This window comes from Solea senegalensis, linkage group LG16, assembly GCF_019176455.1.
Source record: "Solea senegalensis isolate Sse05_10M linkage group LG16, IFAPA_SoseM_1, whole genome shotgun sequence".
In the NCBI taxonomy this organism is placed as follows: Eukaryota; Metazoa; Chordata; class Actinopteri; order Pleuronectiformes; family Soleidae; genus Solea; species Solea senegalensis.
Window position 1 is genome coordinate 18,922,184 of NC_058036.1, and position 17,482 is coordinate 18,939,665.

General features: G+C 41.8%; 2 protein-coding genes across 2 annotated transcripts in view; one reads left to right on the top strand and one right to left on the bottom strand.

The window, feature by feature from the left end:
- The window catches only part of dlgap2a (discs, large (Drosophila) homolog-associated protein 2a), a 135,599-nt gene extending 125,854 nt beyond the window's left edge, over positions 1 to 9,745 (bottom strand). Inside the window, exons 1-3 of the mRNA XM_044046822.1 lie at positions 9,251 to 9,745; positions 704 to 758; positions 290 to 337 (exon numbers count right to left, since the gene is read on the bottom strand). Of these exons, the coding sequence (XP_043902757.1) occupies positions 290 to 337; positions 704 to 758; positions 9,251 to 9,268 (121 nt within the window). The 5' untranslated portion in view covers positions 9,269 to 9,745. The remainder of the gene's footprint in view (positions 1 to 289; positions 338 to 703; positions 759 to 9,250) is intronic.
- Positions 9,746 to 9,858: 113 nt separating this feature from the next.
- On the top strand, positions 9,859 to 16,480 carry LOC122782498 (glutamate-rich protein 1). The gene is made up of 6 exons (XM_044046824.1): positions 9,859 to 10,151; positions 10,943 to 11,083; positions 11,190 to 11,327; positions 13,465 to 13,824; positions 14,104 to 14,298; positions 16,020 to 16,480. The coding sequence occupies exons 1-6, from the start codon at positions 10,133 to 10,135 to the stop codon at positions 16,118 to 16,120; spliced, it is 954 nt and encodes a 317-aa protein (XP_043902759.1). The 5' UTR covers positions 9,859 to 10,132; the 3' UTR covers positions 16,121 to 16,480.
- The last annotated feature ends 1,002 nt before the right edge of the window (positions 16,481 to 17,482 follow it).

Sequence of the window (17,482 nt, forward strand, 5' to 3'; positions counted from 1 at the left end):
CACAGCTGTCTAAGGCAGAGGTCACTCTTCTGCGAAGTTCACTAATGACGACAGGTACTCATTAGATGACAAAATGGCCATGAGTCTGACATGAGTCAGCCGAAAGGTGTCAGGGAAGCGTTAGTGAGGTTTTGTTAGTGGGATGGATGAGGTGTGAGCCTGTGTGCATGCAGTCGCATCGCAGTCAAAGAGGTTAGAGAAAGAGAGAGAGAGGCTGAGTCGCCATAAAGTGTAAAAACGCACAGAGAGGCAGAAGAAGTCATTATTGTGAGGAGCTGCAGCCAGGTACCTGAGTATATCTCCCTGCTCTTCAATTTCATCAGCAACCGCTTCACACCTGCAATGATGTGAAGAAGCCTGTCATCATCACAAGTTCGCAACAACTGGGCCCCAAATTCTTCACTCCCTCTGACACATAAGTGGAGAAAGCAGAGAGTCAGGTTAATGTTTTTGTCAAATCAGATTCATTGTTTTTCAAGCAACTCATACAACTCTGTTGGAACAATTACGTTAGCAGGAATGTGTGATGGGCCACATGGGGTGTGATGTACGGAGCATGTACACAAAAACAGGTGCGCGGACAAAATATGAGCCGCCCACTGTGCATCCATCCCCCACTCATTGCTCCCACTGACTTCTGTTTCAGCACAGTGTTAGACTGATGTTTTAAATGGGCAGAGAGTAGCACGTGTCTGTTCCTTACCTGTGTTCCTTTCTGGTAAGATACAGCAATGCTTCTGCAGTATGCCTGGCAGTACCTGCCAAGAGGCAACAAATGGGTAAGGGGAGGGGAAAGGGGGAGGTTGAGAGAGAGAGGGAGAGAGCTGTTAATATCCCAGCGGCTCAAAGCAGATAAACAGGGCGGAGAAGAAGCACCGAGCCACGACGTGACCCACAATTACAGAAGAAGCAACAGGTGACTGTTTCTCATACAATCTGCATCGAGAGACGGCGCTCCCATATTTATCTGAGAGCTCGGTTCTGCATCGTGATCTCAGCAGCGGAGCGCTGAATGATTGACTTTTCCACCCCGTTTGTGTGTGTGCTGAAAGTTCATTCCCGAGTTGAAAGGAATAGAGTGCGTGTGAACTAAAAATGTGCTGCGGCAACAGTTTGTTGTGGAGAGAGGAGCAAAGTTTGATCAGCAAATACAACGGCCAAATATTGCATTATCACAAGTATGAGTTGATGCCACGATAGCCGTATGCTTACAGTCATTTTTGCCAAGAAATAAAAGCAAAATGTTGGGTTTGAAAGATTGCTGTGACACTGTGACATGTTACTGATGTTCAAAAGGCAATGGGATTTCTTGAAAGAAGCCCAGGGATCCGAAAACAGAAGGAGAAGCGTTGGCGGCTCAGCAGGTGTGACTCTTTGTCCTTGCATCTAACTGACAGGAGCTTCCATTTATCCATCAGATAAATGAAGCCAAGTCCGGGCGACATTGTGTGAGAGGCAGAGACCAGTTCCCAGCCAATTCAAATTTCCTTTATTTGTCATTTCTGATGCATTTGCATACTCAGACATAGGATTGGCCTAAAGAGAGTAAAGGTAAAACCCTCATGCTGAACTATGGCATCACCTCACAGGACCTTTGTTTTGCAGAAAGACTTTTTAATCACATGCACAGACCTCTTCTTCCTCCGTGTTACAATTTGCACTCGCTGGTTATTTTATTATGTGTTTTTCTTTTCTTTTTTGCATCATTCCATCTGGACCTGACTGCTCAGGTAAGTGTCATTTTTAATGGAAGAGGAGGGCATATATAATGGTACCTGTTGAAGAAGAAAAAAAAACATTTTAAAGAATAGAAATGAAACTGAATGGCTTGTCTGTGCACAGGGATGTTCAATGAGCCATCAACCCACCAACCCGCTCCATCATTCATACGTGAGGAAGACCTCAAGCACACAGACTCCTGCAATCCAATCCCATTTTCTACCTCGCTCGCGGCACACCAAGACAAATAATACTGTCGTTAAATGCCAGTTTGTTTGTTTTTCCCTCCCTGAAAGGACAGAGCTTCGTTAGGCGTCAGTGTTACAGGTTAGGGTCCGAGTTAATGCACCTGCTCAGGGACTGTGCTGAGACAGATGTACTATCCATAAATCTGTTTTTATAAGGCGATAATCACTTTAAAATAAAGATTGTTCGGCTTATAATCACATTTCTATGTGTACTTTGGGCAAAGGTCTTGCACACCATGGACACCACCATGTTGGAACAGACAAACCAGCCAGCCAGAACAGCTACACTCGCATAAATAAACTTTACAACACGTGCATCTATCTTAACTGACAGCTGACAACTTGTTGACGACTGGTATGTGAAGGCCAGTAGTTTCCTCTCGCCTCTATTTGCTGCAATCTGTAGTCTCGCCATTAGATGTCACTAATCCTTTGAACATTGAACCTTGAAGGAAAAAAAAAACGCAAACCAAATCTGTGGGATCCTTGGATTATTGACCTGAGCCAATAGACTTAGACTTCCTTTTATTGTCATTGCACAGAAAACACAGCGGTGAAACTGGCAACAAAATTGCGTTGCTTGGCAACCGGATAAAAGAAAAACACAGCATTGAATTTTGAGGTAGTTACTGTAAACTATGACTCAATTTAGACTTAAAAGCAGGAAAGAAAACTGTAAGCAAACAATGTGAAAAATGCACCCCAACCAGGGATAATCCAGGGTGTGAAGGCAACATTTTAGTCTATATGCCATAGTTTGCTGACCAGCAACCAAGACTAGTTTTACTCAATATTAATTTTTTGCCTAAACTGAATTATGTATAAATAGTCCACCATATTGTCTGCAAAAAAAAACACTCCTTAGAAAATACAGATGGACGACAGAGTTGAGTCACAGATATAAAATAGATGGCTCTATAGAGAATAAAGACACAGTGATTGGTTTGATTGGTTTGCAACGACTCCAACAGCTGCAGGATGTACAATTATAATTTATGCTGGATAGCTGGCTGGCAGGCAGAGAAGTTAAACTGGAGGAGTGTGGAAAACCAACTGTCAGGGATGCTTTCTGTGTCACACGCACACACACACACACACACACACAAAGACAGAGAGAGAGAGAGAGAGCTGTCATTTGCCTCTCATTTATGCTTTAAGGGGATTGGAGTGGATGCAAGGCATCTAATTTCACCTATGAAAATGTGTTAGGCTTCCAATTGCTTGTCTTTCTATGCTTTTTATCTTGGGACGATGAGCATAAGAGCAGGATTTAACGTTACTGTGCTTTTCAAATAAGACAGATTTACATGAGAACGCCCATGAACACATGACGACAAAAACAGCCTCATCTGGCTTGATATTTTGGGAAATTGCGCAATTTGGTTTCTCACATTCTCGCACATTTGCATGGCTGCACCTGAAATACATGACTTATATTACGCCGAAGCTAATTCATCGCATCAAATTAAAAGACAAAACCGTTTCTGTGTCGTCACTAGATTATGCAAAGACGGATTCTCAATGACATTTCAAAGTAAAACCCCTCAGGACTTGAGCCCTAATCTTTAAACCCCATTGAGTGAGTTAATAAAACACTCCAAGTTAACACCAGGCTTCTCCAATAGGACTGGTTGCCATTCTTGTGTTGCCTGCAGCTGTTAAACAGGATTTTATTTTTTGGAGATATCACTAAACTCTAAATGTTTGCAGTCAATTTAAAATTGTATCACCCGGGCAATTATTGTGGCATTTGGTGCAGAAACTCACAAGATGAGAGTTAAGTACATAAAACGGCTGAATGATTCAGGGGAAAATATCTAATTACCGTTTTTTTCTGATAGCGATTTGATTTGTTATGCAATTTCTAACATCAAGCTTTAGTTCAGTGTGCACTGTGTAAAAGATGTAAAGCATTAAACGGCCAAAATATTGATTGCTCTATATGCAAGTTTAAAGATGTGGATTGCAAAAATCAAAATCAATCAAATGCTAATTGCATTGTTTTAAAAATCATCAAATTAAAAATATGAAAAGTCATTGACTACTCAAGAATTATTTACTATTTCTCTTCTGTATTACATATATACCATTTGTTTGGAAATCTTATGTGACATTCAAAGATGGGACAGATTCATTATTGCTGCATCTGATTTAAAAATAAAAACAGCACAGCTTCTAGGCTGAGAAGTATCACATGGAAATTCACTACTGCATCTATTTAAAAGTTATTCAAGAGGCTTCTGGGTTTCATTATTGAAAATCATCGGGAAAAACATGGCTAATGGATGTTTTTTTTCCTCTTGTTGCTGGTTTGTTATCTGTCTTGAAAAAACTACTAATTCAAGGCAGACAAACATGTGGAAGTTGTGGAAGAGACAAACAACTAAGTGCATAATGCATTTCATATGCAAATGTGTATAAATGACATAAACAATCACACTTGGTTAATCGCACGGCATTTAAATTGATGGAGTAACATTTCTCCTTCATTAAAGCAGTGATTATTCCACCCCTTCTAAAAGTCCATTTTCCCGAGGACTGTTTCGCCTGCTGTTTGACGGAGCCTGACTAATGAAACTACCCATAAAAGTCAAATTACAGCATGAAAAAGTCCATATAAATGAGTCCTGGTTGATATCATATTTGCTGTAGGCAGGAACCACGTCAACCACATTGCAATATCTCCAAAAAAAAAAAAAAAAGGTCAAACTGAGACTCAGTGGTTGAGTGAGTGGACAACAAGAACTACTCTTGTCCCACTGTTGTTTGCAAGATGCTGACTAATCACTTTTTGGGTCCAGGCAATTATCCCGAGTGGAGGTGTGTAATGGGGTATCTGGGTGCCTGCTGCTGAGAGCTGGAGTGCAGCTCTTGGTGAGCTAATGGAGGATCTGGAGGAGGACAGACTGGAAACTAGAGTCACTCCAGTGCGTTTCAGAGCTCTTCCTGTCTGCCCGGAGCGCTGTTTGCTCCAATTGGCTGATAAAACAGAAGATAAGGTTTTTATATTGGAACCGCTCACTGAAGCAGTCGTCATAAAAAAGACAAAAATATTGGAAAACAACTTTTGATGTGATGCAGTTCAAGTGAACGACAACACAAACTGAATGACCTTCAGTCATCGTCTAACATCTCCCTGATTAAAAAAAATATATGTATGTATATGTATATGTATATATATATATATATATATATATATATATACATATATCCCCTACTTATATCTCAGTTCTCTCTTTGATGTGCAGACTTTTCTGCTTTCCCTGCACTCTTGCCTCAAATATTATTATCAATATCTTAAATGCCCTTGCAACTGCAGAGAAGAGGGCACTTTTCTAACACTTAATATTTCCCCCACTGAGCTCCCACAGTCTTGACTTGCTGGTGCAGTGTAATCACGGCATCAGTAGCATATACTGCATGCAGGGATTTGTGACTCACACTGCACATTTGTAAGTATTTACCGAGTCCTTGAACGGTCAAATCACAACAACTGCCGTTTATGTTAAACAGCTTCAGCACATTAACACGATGGAAGCACTGAGTGATTTTTTTTTTTTTTGAAGCTTAATCAAACCTCTTATACCTGCAGCCAATCAAATATTCTGCTGTCATGACGGTGCTCTTTCATTAGTGTGCACTATTTTATCACGTCAGTATATCTGAGTTAATTAAAGGCTCTGTCACAAAAGAGCTATGTGTTTCAACAACTGTTATGGTGCTGCGACGCTACAAGAGAAATCTCATGCACACTTGGCACTGTACAGGGCGGTGCGCTTGATTTCACGCTTGATAAAATTTCATACTTTGACAATGTTAAAAGGTACAAATTGTAAGACATTAAATGACCATAACGTGTCACAAGATTGAGGCAATAACAGACAATAATAGCCTCACTATGCCTCTCAAAAATGTCTCGACCAACGGAGAAGAAAAACAAAGATCTGTCAGAGGCAGTGGAGATGACTGAAAGTGACACACATGCTTGAGTGGTTACTTTTCTCTCGGACAGGGAAGCAACTTGTGGATGGATTTTTATGAGCAAAAATAACGTGTGTATTCACCTAAAATTGGGTTTTTTGAGAGCAGACAAAGCAGACTGACCAAACACTGGCTCTCGAAAGGTCTATTCCTCTTTTGTTGTTACCTTCAGGCCATGAGGGAAGTGGGCATTTATTAGGGCAGAACAATGCTATTAGCAAATTGGAAATGTTGTAATTTGATGTTTCTCCATTTTTGATTGTTCTATGTTTTATTAAAATTAATAATACATACAATTTGGAAAAAGCTCCTGTCCTTAGGCTCTTATCCTTGCAATGGAGTAGTATAAAATGGATATTTTGCAAATATTTAAGTGAAACTTGACCTGAAAAATGTATATAGAAAGTCAAATTGCAGTTACAATGGGTGTCCGCAATCATTCAGCTCTGGTGTTCAGGTGGTGGCATTATGAAAATCCTAAATACTGGACCTGTGCAAACTTTCAAAGGCCTGCTGTTGAAAGATGGAAAAGAACAAAAACGTCATAAATTATGGCATTATAAACTGGGATCAAACAGTCGGTATTTATGTCTGTGGGAGCAGAGACAGTAGTAAATTGCTGATGGACCCTGTAATGACTCACATCTGACCTTAGGCTAGAGGTAGCTATTGCAAAGTAACACTGGGAGAGAGCAATGACACCCATGTGCCTGGAAGATCTGTGGCCACCGCAGCACAATGATGTTTAAATGAATAGTGTATAGCATAGGTTACTACACATACACACTGTAGAATTGTATATACACAACATTGGCTCTCATAAATTATTGGACTCATAAAGTTCTGTCCCATCCCTTTTATTCCCTGAACATCCATCAAACTAGTACAGAGGTGGGGAGGTGCATTCATCAGGGAATGAATAGAGACTAAAAAAAAAGAAGCCAAGACAAAGAATGAAAGAACACAGAAACACATCTGTCATAAAAAAGAGACCCTGCTGAATGTTTCAACATTTACTTTTAGTCAGACTCGTCTACATTCAGTGCTGCTCCTCAACCCCCCCCTGCATCAAAATGACATCAGCGCACGCATACATGTGGCGCTTCAAGTTCACTATGCATCTTCAAACAGATTATGAGAGCTTTATCATGTCACTGTCAAGCACACAAAGTCCACACAAGCTGCCCATTGATGACTCCATATGCTTCACTGTATGTGTGTGTGTGTGTGTGTTTGCTTGTGAATGTGAGTAATTTACCTGCCGTCTGCGAGGAAATTATTCCTTATTCGTCACGTGCAAGTGGTATCTTTTCACTGCGCTCTGAAGAAATTACCATTCCACCGTCTTACACGACGATGGCTGAAAGTCAAATTAGTTGCCTGTTTTAAATAGTGGTAGTGACATGGATGAGGTTAAAAGGTGCCCCAAAAGCTGCTGTAAGTGACAAGTAATTAATTTTCAGCCACACGAGGACTTAAAAAGCTGACGTGCATTCATCACCTGCCACCTGCCCACTCACAGGTTATGCCTCTTATGACAGACATTGTGATATTTGTGACTGGTGCGACACTGCTGCGTATTAACTGTCATTCTCGCGGAAGAAATAATATACAAATATGTCAACACTCTATCACATCTGAAGAGCGACATTTCAATTTTTGGGCCTTTTAATTTCTGTGCCACAGCCAGAATTTCATTATAACGTGCTATGTTGTCACACGTTTCATCTTCATCAAATAATCGCCACATCTGATATTGCAGTTTATTGGGCAGCCTTAGTGTTCACAAAGATACACACAGATCCTAAGTGACTTATAGGCACTACATTTACCCCTAACTGCTATCACTACCGCTGCTCTATATGTCTCTGCAAGCCATCTGCATAATGAATAAATGTGGCACCCATTACTAGTTCCTTGAAATGAATCATAGTTGCTACTATGGCAGAAAACACTGTTTCTATGTGTGGCCTGCTGTGTGATTCACAAGATTTTTACTCTTTAACATAGATGTCAATAAAGAAAGGAAGGCTGACCACTGCTGTCTAAAAATAAGAACTCTTTGTATAATTGAGCAGGGGACAAATGCAAAAAAAAACAACTTTTATCCACAATGGTGAGCAGCAATAACTCCACTGAGCTTAAGCACTGCAATGAATATAGTCCCCTATTTTTAGCATCACTGTGATTATGATGTCTGATGATGTGAGTACTGGCAGCCAGCACTTTGTCACTCATTGTGTGTGTGTGTGTGTGCTGAGCACTGTGCATTTGCTGTGGGGTTCAGCAGCAGTGCTGAAGCAGGCATTCTTACACAACTTGCCTTCTTTCCTGTGGTGCTCAATCAATGGAATGTATACTGGAGCTAAGACATCAATGCGTTGCAAGCGCAATGGATCTCAAACAACACGATATGTCAGCGTGTAACTGATGGAGATGACAAGCTTTTTGATTTTTACAGTCTGTGAACCGTTTCAATTTGGCAATATCCCTGACAACAAAAAGGAGGCTTGATTCATTTACACACTCACTTCTTGTGAGAACAATGCTTTTTTCCTACTGCAAGATATTATGTAATACACAGATCTGAGATTTACTTATTCTGACAAAAACTACAACTCATCCAATGCCATCTTTTGTCCAGCTGTGGGGAGCTTCACTCTCATTCAAGGCTGCCAGCACTGAGCCTCCGCTCTGTCTGACACAGTCAGTGAAATCCATCCACCCACATAGACTACAGTCAACATGGTACATGCAGTATTACATGACAGTGTATATAACAGGGGGAGTCTTGGGGAGCTCAAACCTGACACAGCAGTGCTCTCCAGGAGTTAACCCTGAGCTATGAGAGCTTTTCTCTGCCTGAAATGCTCCTCACCCAAGTCTCGTCTGCATGAATAAATTGAAGTGCAGGAATGACATCCAACAATCAAAGCAGAGGGTGGTTAATATAATTCATGTGCATGCAGTAATGCAAAAAAAACATGGCCATTTGTGTATTGGCATCACTTACCAAAGTCATGCAAAGCATCATTACTTAGGTACTTAACATAGTTTGATTATTAGTAAAAAATAGTGTTACTATTATTATGATTATTATTCTAAACAACAACACTCCAAAAGTCTTAGTAAAGTGCAAAACTAAAAAAAACCTGCAGCCAAATGTTTAAAAACACTCTTTTTTTCCCCCACTACAGCATACATCTTTTCATTTACTGTGAGGTGATCAAACACTGAAGGATCTGGAGGATGCTCTTGTCATACATGCACTCATTGACTAATAAAACAAAGGGGGTCTTTACCTTCTTCAGAGCTGACATTATAGGTGGATCCTTCCTCCTGCAAGCCCGTTCACATGCTGAGGTCCCAAGCCAAGTTTGGAGGGTGCGCAAATCCTAACTCAGCCCGGTGATGATGCTGAGCCATGAGGTGCCTGTTTAATATTCTCCTCTCGCCTCAACCCCATCCTACAGCTGGCTGGGTGTGCGCACGCCCAGAACCGCTGCAGTTACCGCATCCATGCGCATGGGGAGCTCTAGCCAGATGCATCACAGTCATCAACACTTATTTATACTATCATTAAAAATAAACTGGATTTCACTTGTGTAAGTTTGCTCCTCGAGATCATGTTCGAGTGAGAGGAGTAGATAACCCCTCTCGGTCGTTTTCATCAGATGCACTATGAAAAAGCGGTGTAAAAATCGGTTCTATTCTGGATATTACAGTTAAATAACACTGCCGATTTGAAGAACAGATGTGACTGATTCAAATAGTATCATTAATTAGTGATATAAGAACACGTAGTGTTGAACGCCACAAAAGCAATATTAAATTCGCATTAATTTGAAAGGGTATCGGCGTCAGGATGGTTACCCTCGCAGTCACTTCCAGTGTGTGTAGGAGCTGGTGGAGACCGCTGCTGGATATGTTCAGACATTGCTGTATTTTGGGTTTAATTTACTTTTAAGTAGGTTTCCGCTCTTTCGGAGCGCCAAGAGTTGCACGACTTGGGACTACCTTCGTTCGCAACGACGACACCTATCCGGTTTGACAGGAACTACTTTTACAAGTTAGCATGCTAGCTAGCAGGCTGACCAGACTAGCATGTTGTTGCACGCTGTTGGAGCGTATCCATCTACTACATTAACGTTCGTATTCGCCTCAGGCTTTCAAGGCATGTCGTTATGACGCCCAGGAAAGAAGGTGAACAATGTCATTTTCACAACTTAAGCCACATATCGTGCTCTGGTTGTGCTGCTGTTCGTGTTCGATACTACAGAGCTAACGCAGTCGTCCTCGGTAGTTATGTCTCGCGTCATTCAAATGTAAACAACAGCAGGTGTATGAGCCACCTTTTGATTGATTTAACTCCGTGCCGCGTTACGTACATGGAATCAGTGGCGTGCACAGACATTTGGAAGGGCAGGGGCGAACATTAAAAGGGCACCTACTGCATTTTAAGCTAGGGACCCACCACACAACTTTCCCAGTAGATATTTGGGTTCAACAGATATTATTATGAAGACAGAGGTTCACACGTTTTGTGTGCATTTCCCTATTTGAAGGTACAGTTTGTAAAATGTAAAAGCAGTTATTGGCCAAGTTGCATGTTGTAGCTGTTGTAGCTATGGGCTACTGAAAATATGGTGATCCAAAATGGCTGTAGAGCTGACCTGGCTCCTGATATAAATATATAATAAGGATAATTTTGGGTTAATAATAAAAAAAAACATTTCATACAGTTGGCGGTTTGTGCATTTCTTTTCTGTTTCTGCTAAATTAAGATGATTTCATATAAAATGTTACACAGGATTATTTAAAATATAAAATGTGAATGTACATAAACGGCGCCTTTAGCTTGTCAAACGGATTTCATTGTGATAACGTGCACACAAGTTCTACTATTAAGTTTAAGATCACAGGTCCCTTATACTAAGCTGCCTTACCATGTCAGTCCATCCTTTAAAAATGGAGTTGTTTTTTGTGCGTCACAGTATTCAAGTCAAAAGTCCTGCAGAAGTTGTATCCGGCAGCTCCCACATTGGAGAAGAAACCCAGCCCTCCTCGGATCGTAGAGGGCTTAGCCAAGAAAACGCATGTTAGAAAAAAAGCCTTTCAATGTGACACTACGACAGGTGAGTTCTGAACCTGTCAGCTTCCATTTTTCCTTCACCTTTCACTTTTTACTGTTATTTATACCACCTTTCTTTATGTATGTTTATGTAATGTATGTTTCCACAGGACAGACACAAGGTGCAGCCGTTCCCAGTCCACGGATATACACGGTCTTACCTCCTCCTGAAGACTACAAGAAACATTTGGGGAAACCTGTTCCAATCCCTCAACTAGAAAGTATAAATACTGCCAGAAATCCAGCTGGTAAGACAACCATAATCTCATATTCATGGCGTTGTGCTATGCACCATAAAGCCAGGAGAGATTTACGACATGGGTTTTCTCCCGGTTGGCTCTCTGTTGTTAAGTCACTCTTTGTGATTGTTGCTGTCACTCCAGTTAAGGGAAACAGCAGCAATAATCAATTGTGTTCCTCAAGTGAGGAGAGTTTGAGAGCAGTGCAGATGGTGTTTGAGCCCGGGTGATTATATTTTTCACTTTGAACGCTATTAAATGTGTTGTTTGACACATACAGCCTCGCAAGTAGATACTTGGCCCCCACTGATGCAACTATTTTTAAGGATGATCTGTGAGCTGCTGTTGAAGCCAAGCTGAAATGTTTTTGACCTGTGATGAGTCAAGTCGCTTGTCAGTTTGATACAGAGGCAAAGTCGCACACTTGGCAGGTGATATGCATCATTCGTAGGCCGTTTATATTCACAAACCGACTCACTTGTGAGGTCGTAATAAAAACCCTGGCTCATTACACATGTCTCTTACCTTCTGTAATGTAGACCTTTGTCCACCTGACAGGCGTCTACTTCACCTCAGGGGCATAAAAGAGATTTGTTGCCTCAGACAGTGCAGCGTCCAAAGTTAACCACAGAGAATAAATGATGAGGCTGAGTTTGATTGTTTGCTCTCAGCAGCTGAACAATCCTTAATTTAACACATTTATGATTTAGGGGCCCGTGAGCCTCGATCGATCTTGCAATCTAGAGTCCTCTTGAAGGTCGTGTTGAGTTTGGCTTCATAAAGGTTCCTTGATAATAAAAATCATGTATATAAAGTCAGAAAAACACACTAGTTGTATTTCCGTGCTGTGTTTACACCTCTGTACTTCACTAAAATGCAAAGGTGGCATTTGTATAGTACAGAAATTGTTACTCCATGTGGTTCACATAAAAACAGCTCTTGTTTTTCTGTGCTTTTGTTGAAGGAATATTTCTAGAAATAAATCTCTTTCTTTGCTTCTGTTTTACTCCTGCTTTGTGTTGCGGTTGTTGTTTTTGTCAAACATCTAAAGAGACCATTATATTCATCATTGCTTATTTTTGTCTCATTCTCTTCAGACATTCACTGGGCATTTTATTAAGAACACCACACTGACAATGGACTGTTGCGCTCAAAAAAACAGCCTCTGATGGGCTGAGGGCGCCCAGATGGCGGCATAAATGCCTGCCACACAATAATCTCTTTGACAGCAAGGTTCGGGTTCTCTTTCGCATTTTAAAATTGAATTGATGCTCATAGACACACACACACATGCTGCTTTAAAGGATGTTTCTCCTTTTGTGGTTAGTGCATCGCCACTTGTTCGGCTGCTCGAACAATCAGGGGGGCAAAGAATTTGACAGAGGCTGGTTTGCAATGACTCTTCGAGTTGTTAAGGAGAAAGGATGTGACGAAGCACAAGGCAAGCTGCTCAACCAGCAGGAGCCCAGTTTCTGCGTTGGCTCACATTGAACGTATACTCGTTCCCACATAAATTTGAAGATATAGGCCTGTTCTCAGTTACTTAACAGTGATTAAACATTGCAGTTAAACTGAAAATATCCTGTAAAACTAAAAAAAAAAGAATTGGATAAACGGTAATGATGATTTCCTTAGGGTATGAGGAATGAGTTTGTGCACAGTTAGTGTTAGTGCAGTGACAATCCACCACATTTAAAACATTAGATGTTTTTTTTGTCAACTTGATCCACATAAACTCACAGTTTACTGACTCTGTCGTACTCATATTAGTGGCTGCTTGACTCAGGTTTGCTCCATATAAAGCCAGCATATAGAAGACAACTGTAAATCTATAGTGGACCACATGAGTTGAACAGAATGTCAGTGAAAAAGACAGACTATCTGTTTAGTGGAATCAGCTGTTGCAGTGACTCACTGGGGGAAACCTGCTGCAGCCTCTCAGCCTTCATTGTAAGACACTTGTGGAAGTCAAATCCCCGAATGGTTTGACAGCAGGTGCTCCAGGCAAATCTGTTCTTTTACCAGTGTGAATACAAGTAGCTTCTATTATTATTTTTTGCAGTCTGATTCAGGCCTCTCCAAGTGTAGAGTTGCATTTGAGGACTCAAAATGGACACAAATCAAAATCTCATCTTCTTGTCCTCAGACGGCAGCGTGCATGACGTCAATGAAGAACTAAAGCAAGATGAAGCGCTGAAAAGAAACGGGAGAAGATGGAAAAGAAAACCATCGGGGCAAGGTGGTGCACCTGGAGGGAGCGAGTCCGGTGCAGGTCAGAATCCGACTGAAGCTGTGGTGGAGGCAGGAGAACACGTGAGCAGGAACAAGAAGAGGAAGCTGAAGAAGAAACGGCACAAAGAGAAGCTGATCTCCATGGGTGTGATGCCCCGAGCTGCTGCCCTCGTGTTTACGTACGAGAAAGCTGGAGAGGAGGAGGAGGAGGAGAAGAGAGCTGCTGAGGTGTCGGACTTCCTTAGGACAACACTGGAGACCTATGTGTCAGATTGTAAGTAATGGGCGGAGTCTGTTTACCTTTATGGATCGTTTTTGCTCTCAAACCCTGTGCCAAATAGTACCTCATTGAATTAATGTAAACAGTTTGATTTTTGCACAAAAGTGGGTGCCTTGCAAAGCACGTTTCATCATTATAAATATTTAAACATTGTTGACGGCACAAAATAAGTTGTGTTTATTTCCAGGGAAAACCCACAGGACAAAAAGTGTTCCTCATTAAAAGAAAAAGAGATATGAGATATGATATCATTTCTGTTTTGTGCACCAACAGCCCATCCGCACGTAGACAAGCTTCGTCTCCTGCCCGGCACAGTGGAAAACCTCCTGAGCCGCATATCCAGCGGCTGTAAACCTAACACTGCCCTGGTGCAGCTCTATAATCTCAAGGCCTGTGTTCAACAGAAGGAGGTGGACAAACTGGGAAAGGCACTGAAGGAGCTCCCTGACTCCTCGTGTATGTCTGCAGGTGAGTGCATAGATAAGTGAATAAGTAATGATAAGTAATGTGTTCTTTCTCTGGGTTTAAATGGTTTGTTATGGCACAGCAGTGACTGTGCACATTTTCTTAAATCTGATGAAAATCATTTGGATTAGAAAGAGCAAACGTCCCTGTTTATGTGGACGTAACTTTGCACCATTTTGTTTGTTTGTTTGTTTGTTAATTGTTTTAGTTTTAAGAAAAGGGACCAACATCGTGTTTTCCTAACCAAACATTTGTTTCTTCTGCTCTCTGTAATGACGCTAAGGGCCTCGATCGTGCCGCTGCTGTGTTTGATAAATGGAGGGAGAGGGCAGGAGGACGTTTGCATCAATCCAAGCACATTTAATGAAGTGCTTCACAATCCCGAGTTCTTTTAAACTCTCCAATAAGAAAACTGTGTCGGCTTCAGACCAAGTTTTTTTTTTTTGCCATGTTTCTATCCATTTCCAGAAATATTAAAAGTGGAAATGTTTTCTATTTATTTAGTATCAGAGTTCCTGGATTAGCTTGTTAGCATGAACTTATCCCAATCTGGCTTTCGTTCTAATTATTTCTGTCCATGTAATTGTCTGCTGATAATACCATGACGTTGCACCTCCTGCATGGAACTGCCCCAGGCAGCTCTGTGACCTGTCCCTGCAGGTTAATACTTGCCTCAGTCTGTCTGTGCTTGCCTTTCGTCCTCTCTAACCTGACTTTGTTGTTCACTGTTCACCCGAACACACCTGCCCTTACTTGCCTTCTTTAGCATGTACCTGTATATACCTGCCCTTGATTTGCAATATCAAACCTGGGTTTATGCCCAGTGATCTCCACCATGAGTTCACTAACAAGTTTGAACTTGAACTGTATAATGGGATCAGCCGGGACTTGGCTGCTGTCATGTGTATGTGCGTGTGTGTAGCAGACTAGTAAGGGGATTCAGGCTGCTTTAATGACGAGCGTCTCCGTCTGTCCCCGTCGGCAAGACGGCGCGGCGCAGTTTGCCGCCTCGCGAGCAGAAACCCCACAACACAGGCAGCCTTAACTGTTCCTGTCCTTCCCCTGCACTAATCCACAGCTGCCCCCACTGCCTCACAGTGCATGAGGCGTGCTTTAATTCACTGTTTTTAAATGCAGCTTTGTAAGGAGATTGTGTCAGAGTGACAAAGCATCACAGCCTGTAAAGGTTTAGTTGTGATTCATTTGAGATGCAACAGGATTTAAATGTATTTTTGTGGGATTATTTTGGTGAACACCCACCACCTTATTAATTCAGCATTGTGCATTTTAATTAAAGTCATGTGCGTCATGTGTTCTTTGAAAGTCCTTCAAGTGAGTTCACAGGAGCTCTCCTCACTCCTCTCTACCTTTGCAGGGGCAGTCAGTTGACTGCAGGAGCAGCTCGGAGGCACATTTCCTTTAAATAGATTTTACCGCACCCTGGAGTTTCTCTCCAGAATGACACTGACCTGACGGCTCCCTCCTTTATAACATCCCCTTTTTTTGTTCTGCACAGATGAAATTCAATTCAAAATGTTCAAGAACGAGAGAGAGAAATTCAGTCTCTGCAGGAGACAGGAGAAATAGATTGAAAGTTTTCGCGCAGTGGCAGGATATTTTGATTTCTTTTTGCTGAAAGTATTTCATTAAATAATACTCTGTGTGACTTTGACTGACTCTTCACTGTAAATGAAATGTTTCTCTCTTTGTCTTGTCTGTTTCAGAGGAAACGGCTGCAGTCGCTTCACTGTTCCAATACTGGATCACAGACATTCTTCCCATGCAGGGAGACGAGACGACGAGGCTGTCTACCGCACACCCATGAGACTGTCAGTCACACTGAAATAGAGCTGGCACCGAGGGATCCAGACACTGTCTTCATGTACTGTAATAATGGAATTAAGGTGCGACGTGAACTAGGCCTTGCACCCACCACGTGTGCCGGGGTGTGGAGTTCCCCTGAAGCCAGAACACCAGTATTACATTACTGTGGGGATTGCCCTATGTAACTCATTTTCCTGGAGAAGAAGAAAAACTTTCACTCACTTTCCTTAAATATTTTTTTTTTTACTAATAAATAAAAAAAATCTGAGTTTGATTTATGCTTATCAATGATATGAAAATGGATGATGTGCAATTAATTTTCAAGGCCAGGCAATCCCAGAATCATAAAAACTTTACTGTCCCCCACAGGGAAGTGGCTTTTGTTATAGCTTGTCCGACCCAACAAGTGTGAGCTTAAAGTTACGGTTGCAGTAGCTGACCTTTTGTTTGCCCTCATTTTTGTTTCCCGAGTTGTTTTCACGCAGTTGAGATTCATCGCACATGTATTTGGCGTTATCCTCACACTCCTTCCCACTCATCTTACCCCCTAATTGTCAGGAAAGTAAATGCCAGCTCCGTATTGTTTGCAGATGTTATGACATTTAGACCCAGCCAGTTAACCTAATCGCTCCTCAATTATCCAGAGAACACTCCCTACAAACCGCCTTGCTAGTCTGAGTGCCTTTTTCACATTTGTGCTTTTACCTCCTGCACAAAATGATACATTGATATCCTTCAGGGGGGTAATAGTGACACTAATGGTGTCTCAGCAGATGCAGAGCTGACTGATAAAGAGCTATAATCCGCCCAGCCATTATTCCCACACCCCCTTGTTGCTGTTATCTAACTTTATACTCAATATAGCAGCACAGTACGGTGTTGATGAACCCGTAGGACCCAGTGTCACCTGTCTACGGCTCTGTTAATCTTTTCTGTTACATGTAGCTACACCTCAGTGCCAGACGCCGGGTTCAGGACAAGGGCAGAGAGTTATCCAGGCCGGACAGTGTCTGTCTTATCGTGCACACGGTTGACACACAGCTCCGTTTGGGTATTTGTGTGTCGCGGTGTTGAGTAATTAGCGCGATGGCAAACCGTCTGCGGTCTCTCCGTTCATGAATGGAAGCACCAGGTGCTGTGACGGATAGACATTAGCCAGAGGATACAATGTAGGCAGAGAGCCCGTTCACTGACACGCTTGTGTGTGTGTGTGTGTGTGTGTGTGTGTGAAGTTCCACATTTGCAGGGTTTTATTCTTTGTGTTTTTTTGCCACCTCGGGTTCATCTATTCAATCAGTCACCTTGATGCAGACTGAAATATTTCATCTGTCTTCAGGTTGTTGTAATGAAATCTGTTAAAGAT

What these genes read in the sequence shown, in the direction of transcription:
- LOC122782498 (XM_044046824.1), top strand. An exon ending in TCAATGTGACACTACGACAG is followed by an intron (nt 11,084 to 11,189) that starts GTGAGTTCTGAA and finishes ATGTTTCCACAG; the next exon opens with GACAGACACAAGGTGCAGCC. An exon ending in GGAGACCTATGTGTCAGATT is followed by an intron (nt 13,825 to 14,103) that starts GTAAGTAATGGG and finishes GTGCACCAACAG; the next exon opens with CCCATCCGCACGTAGACAAG.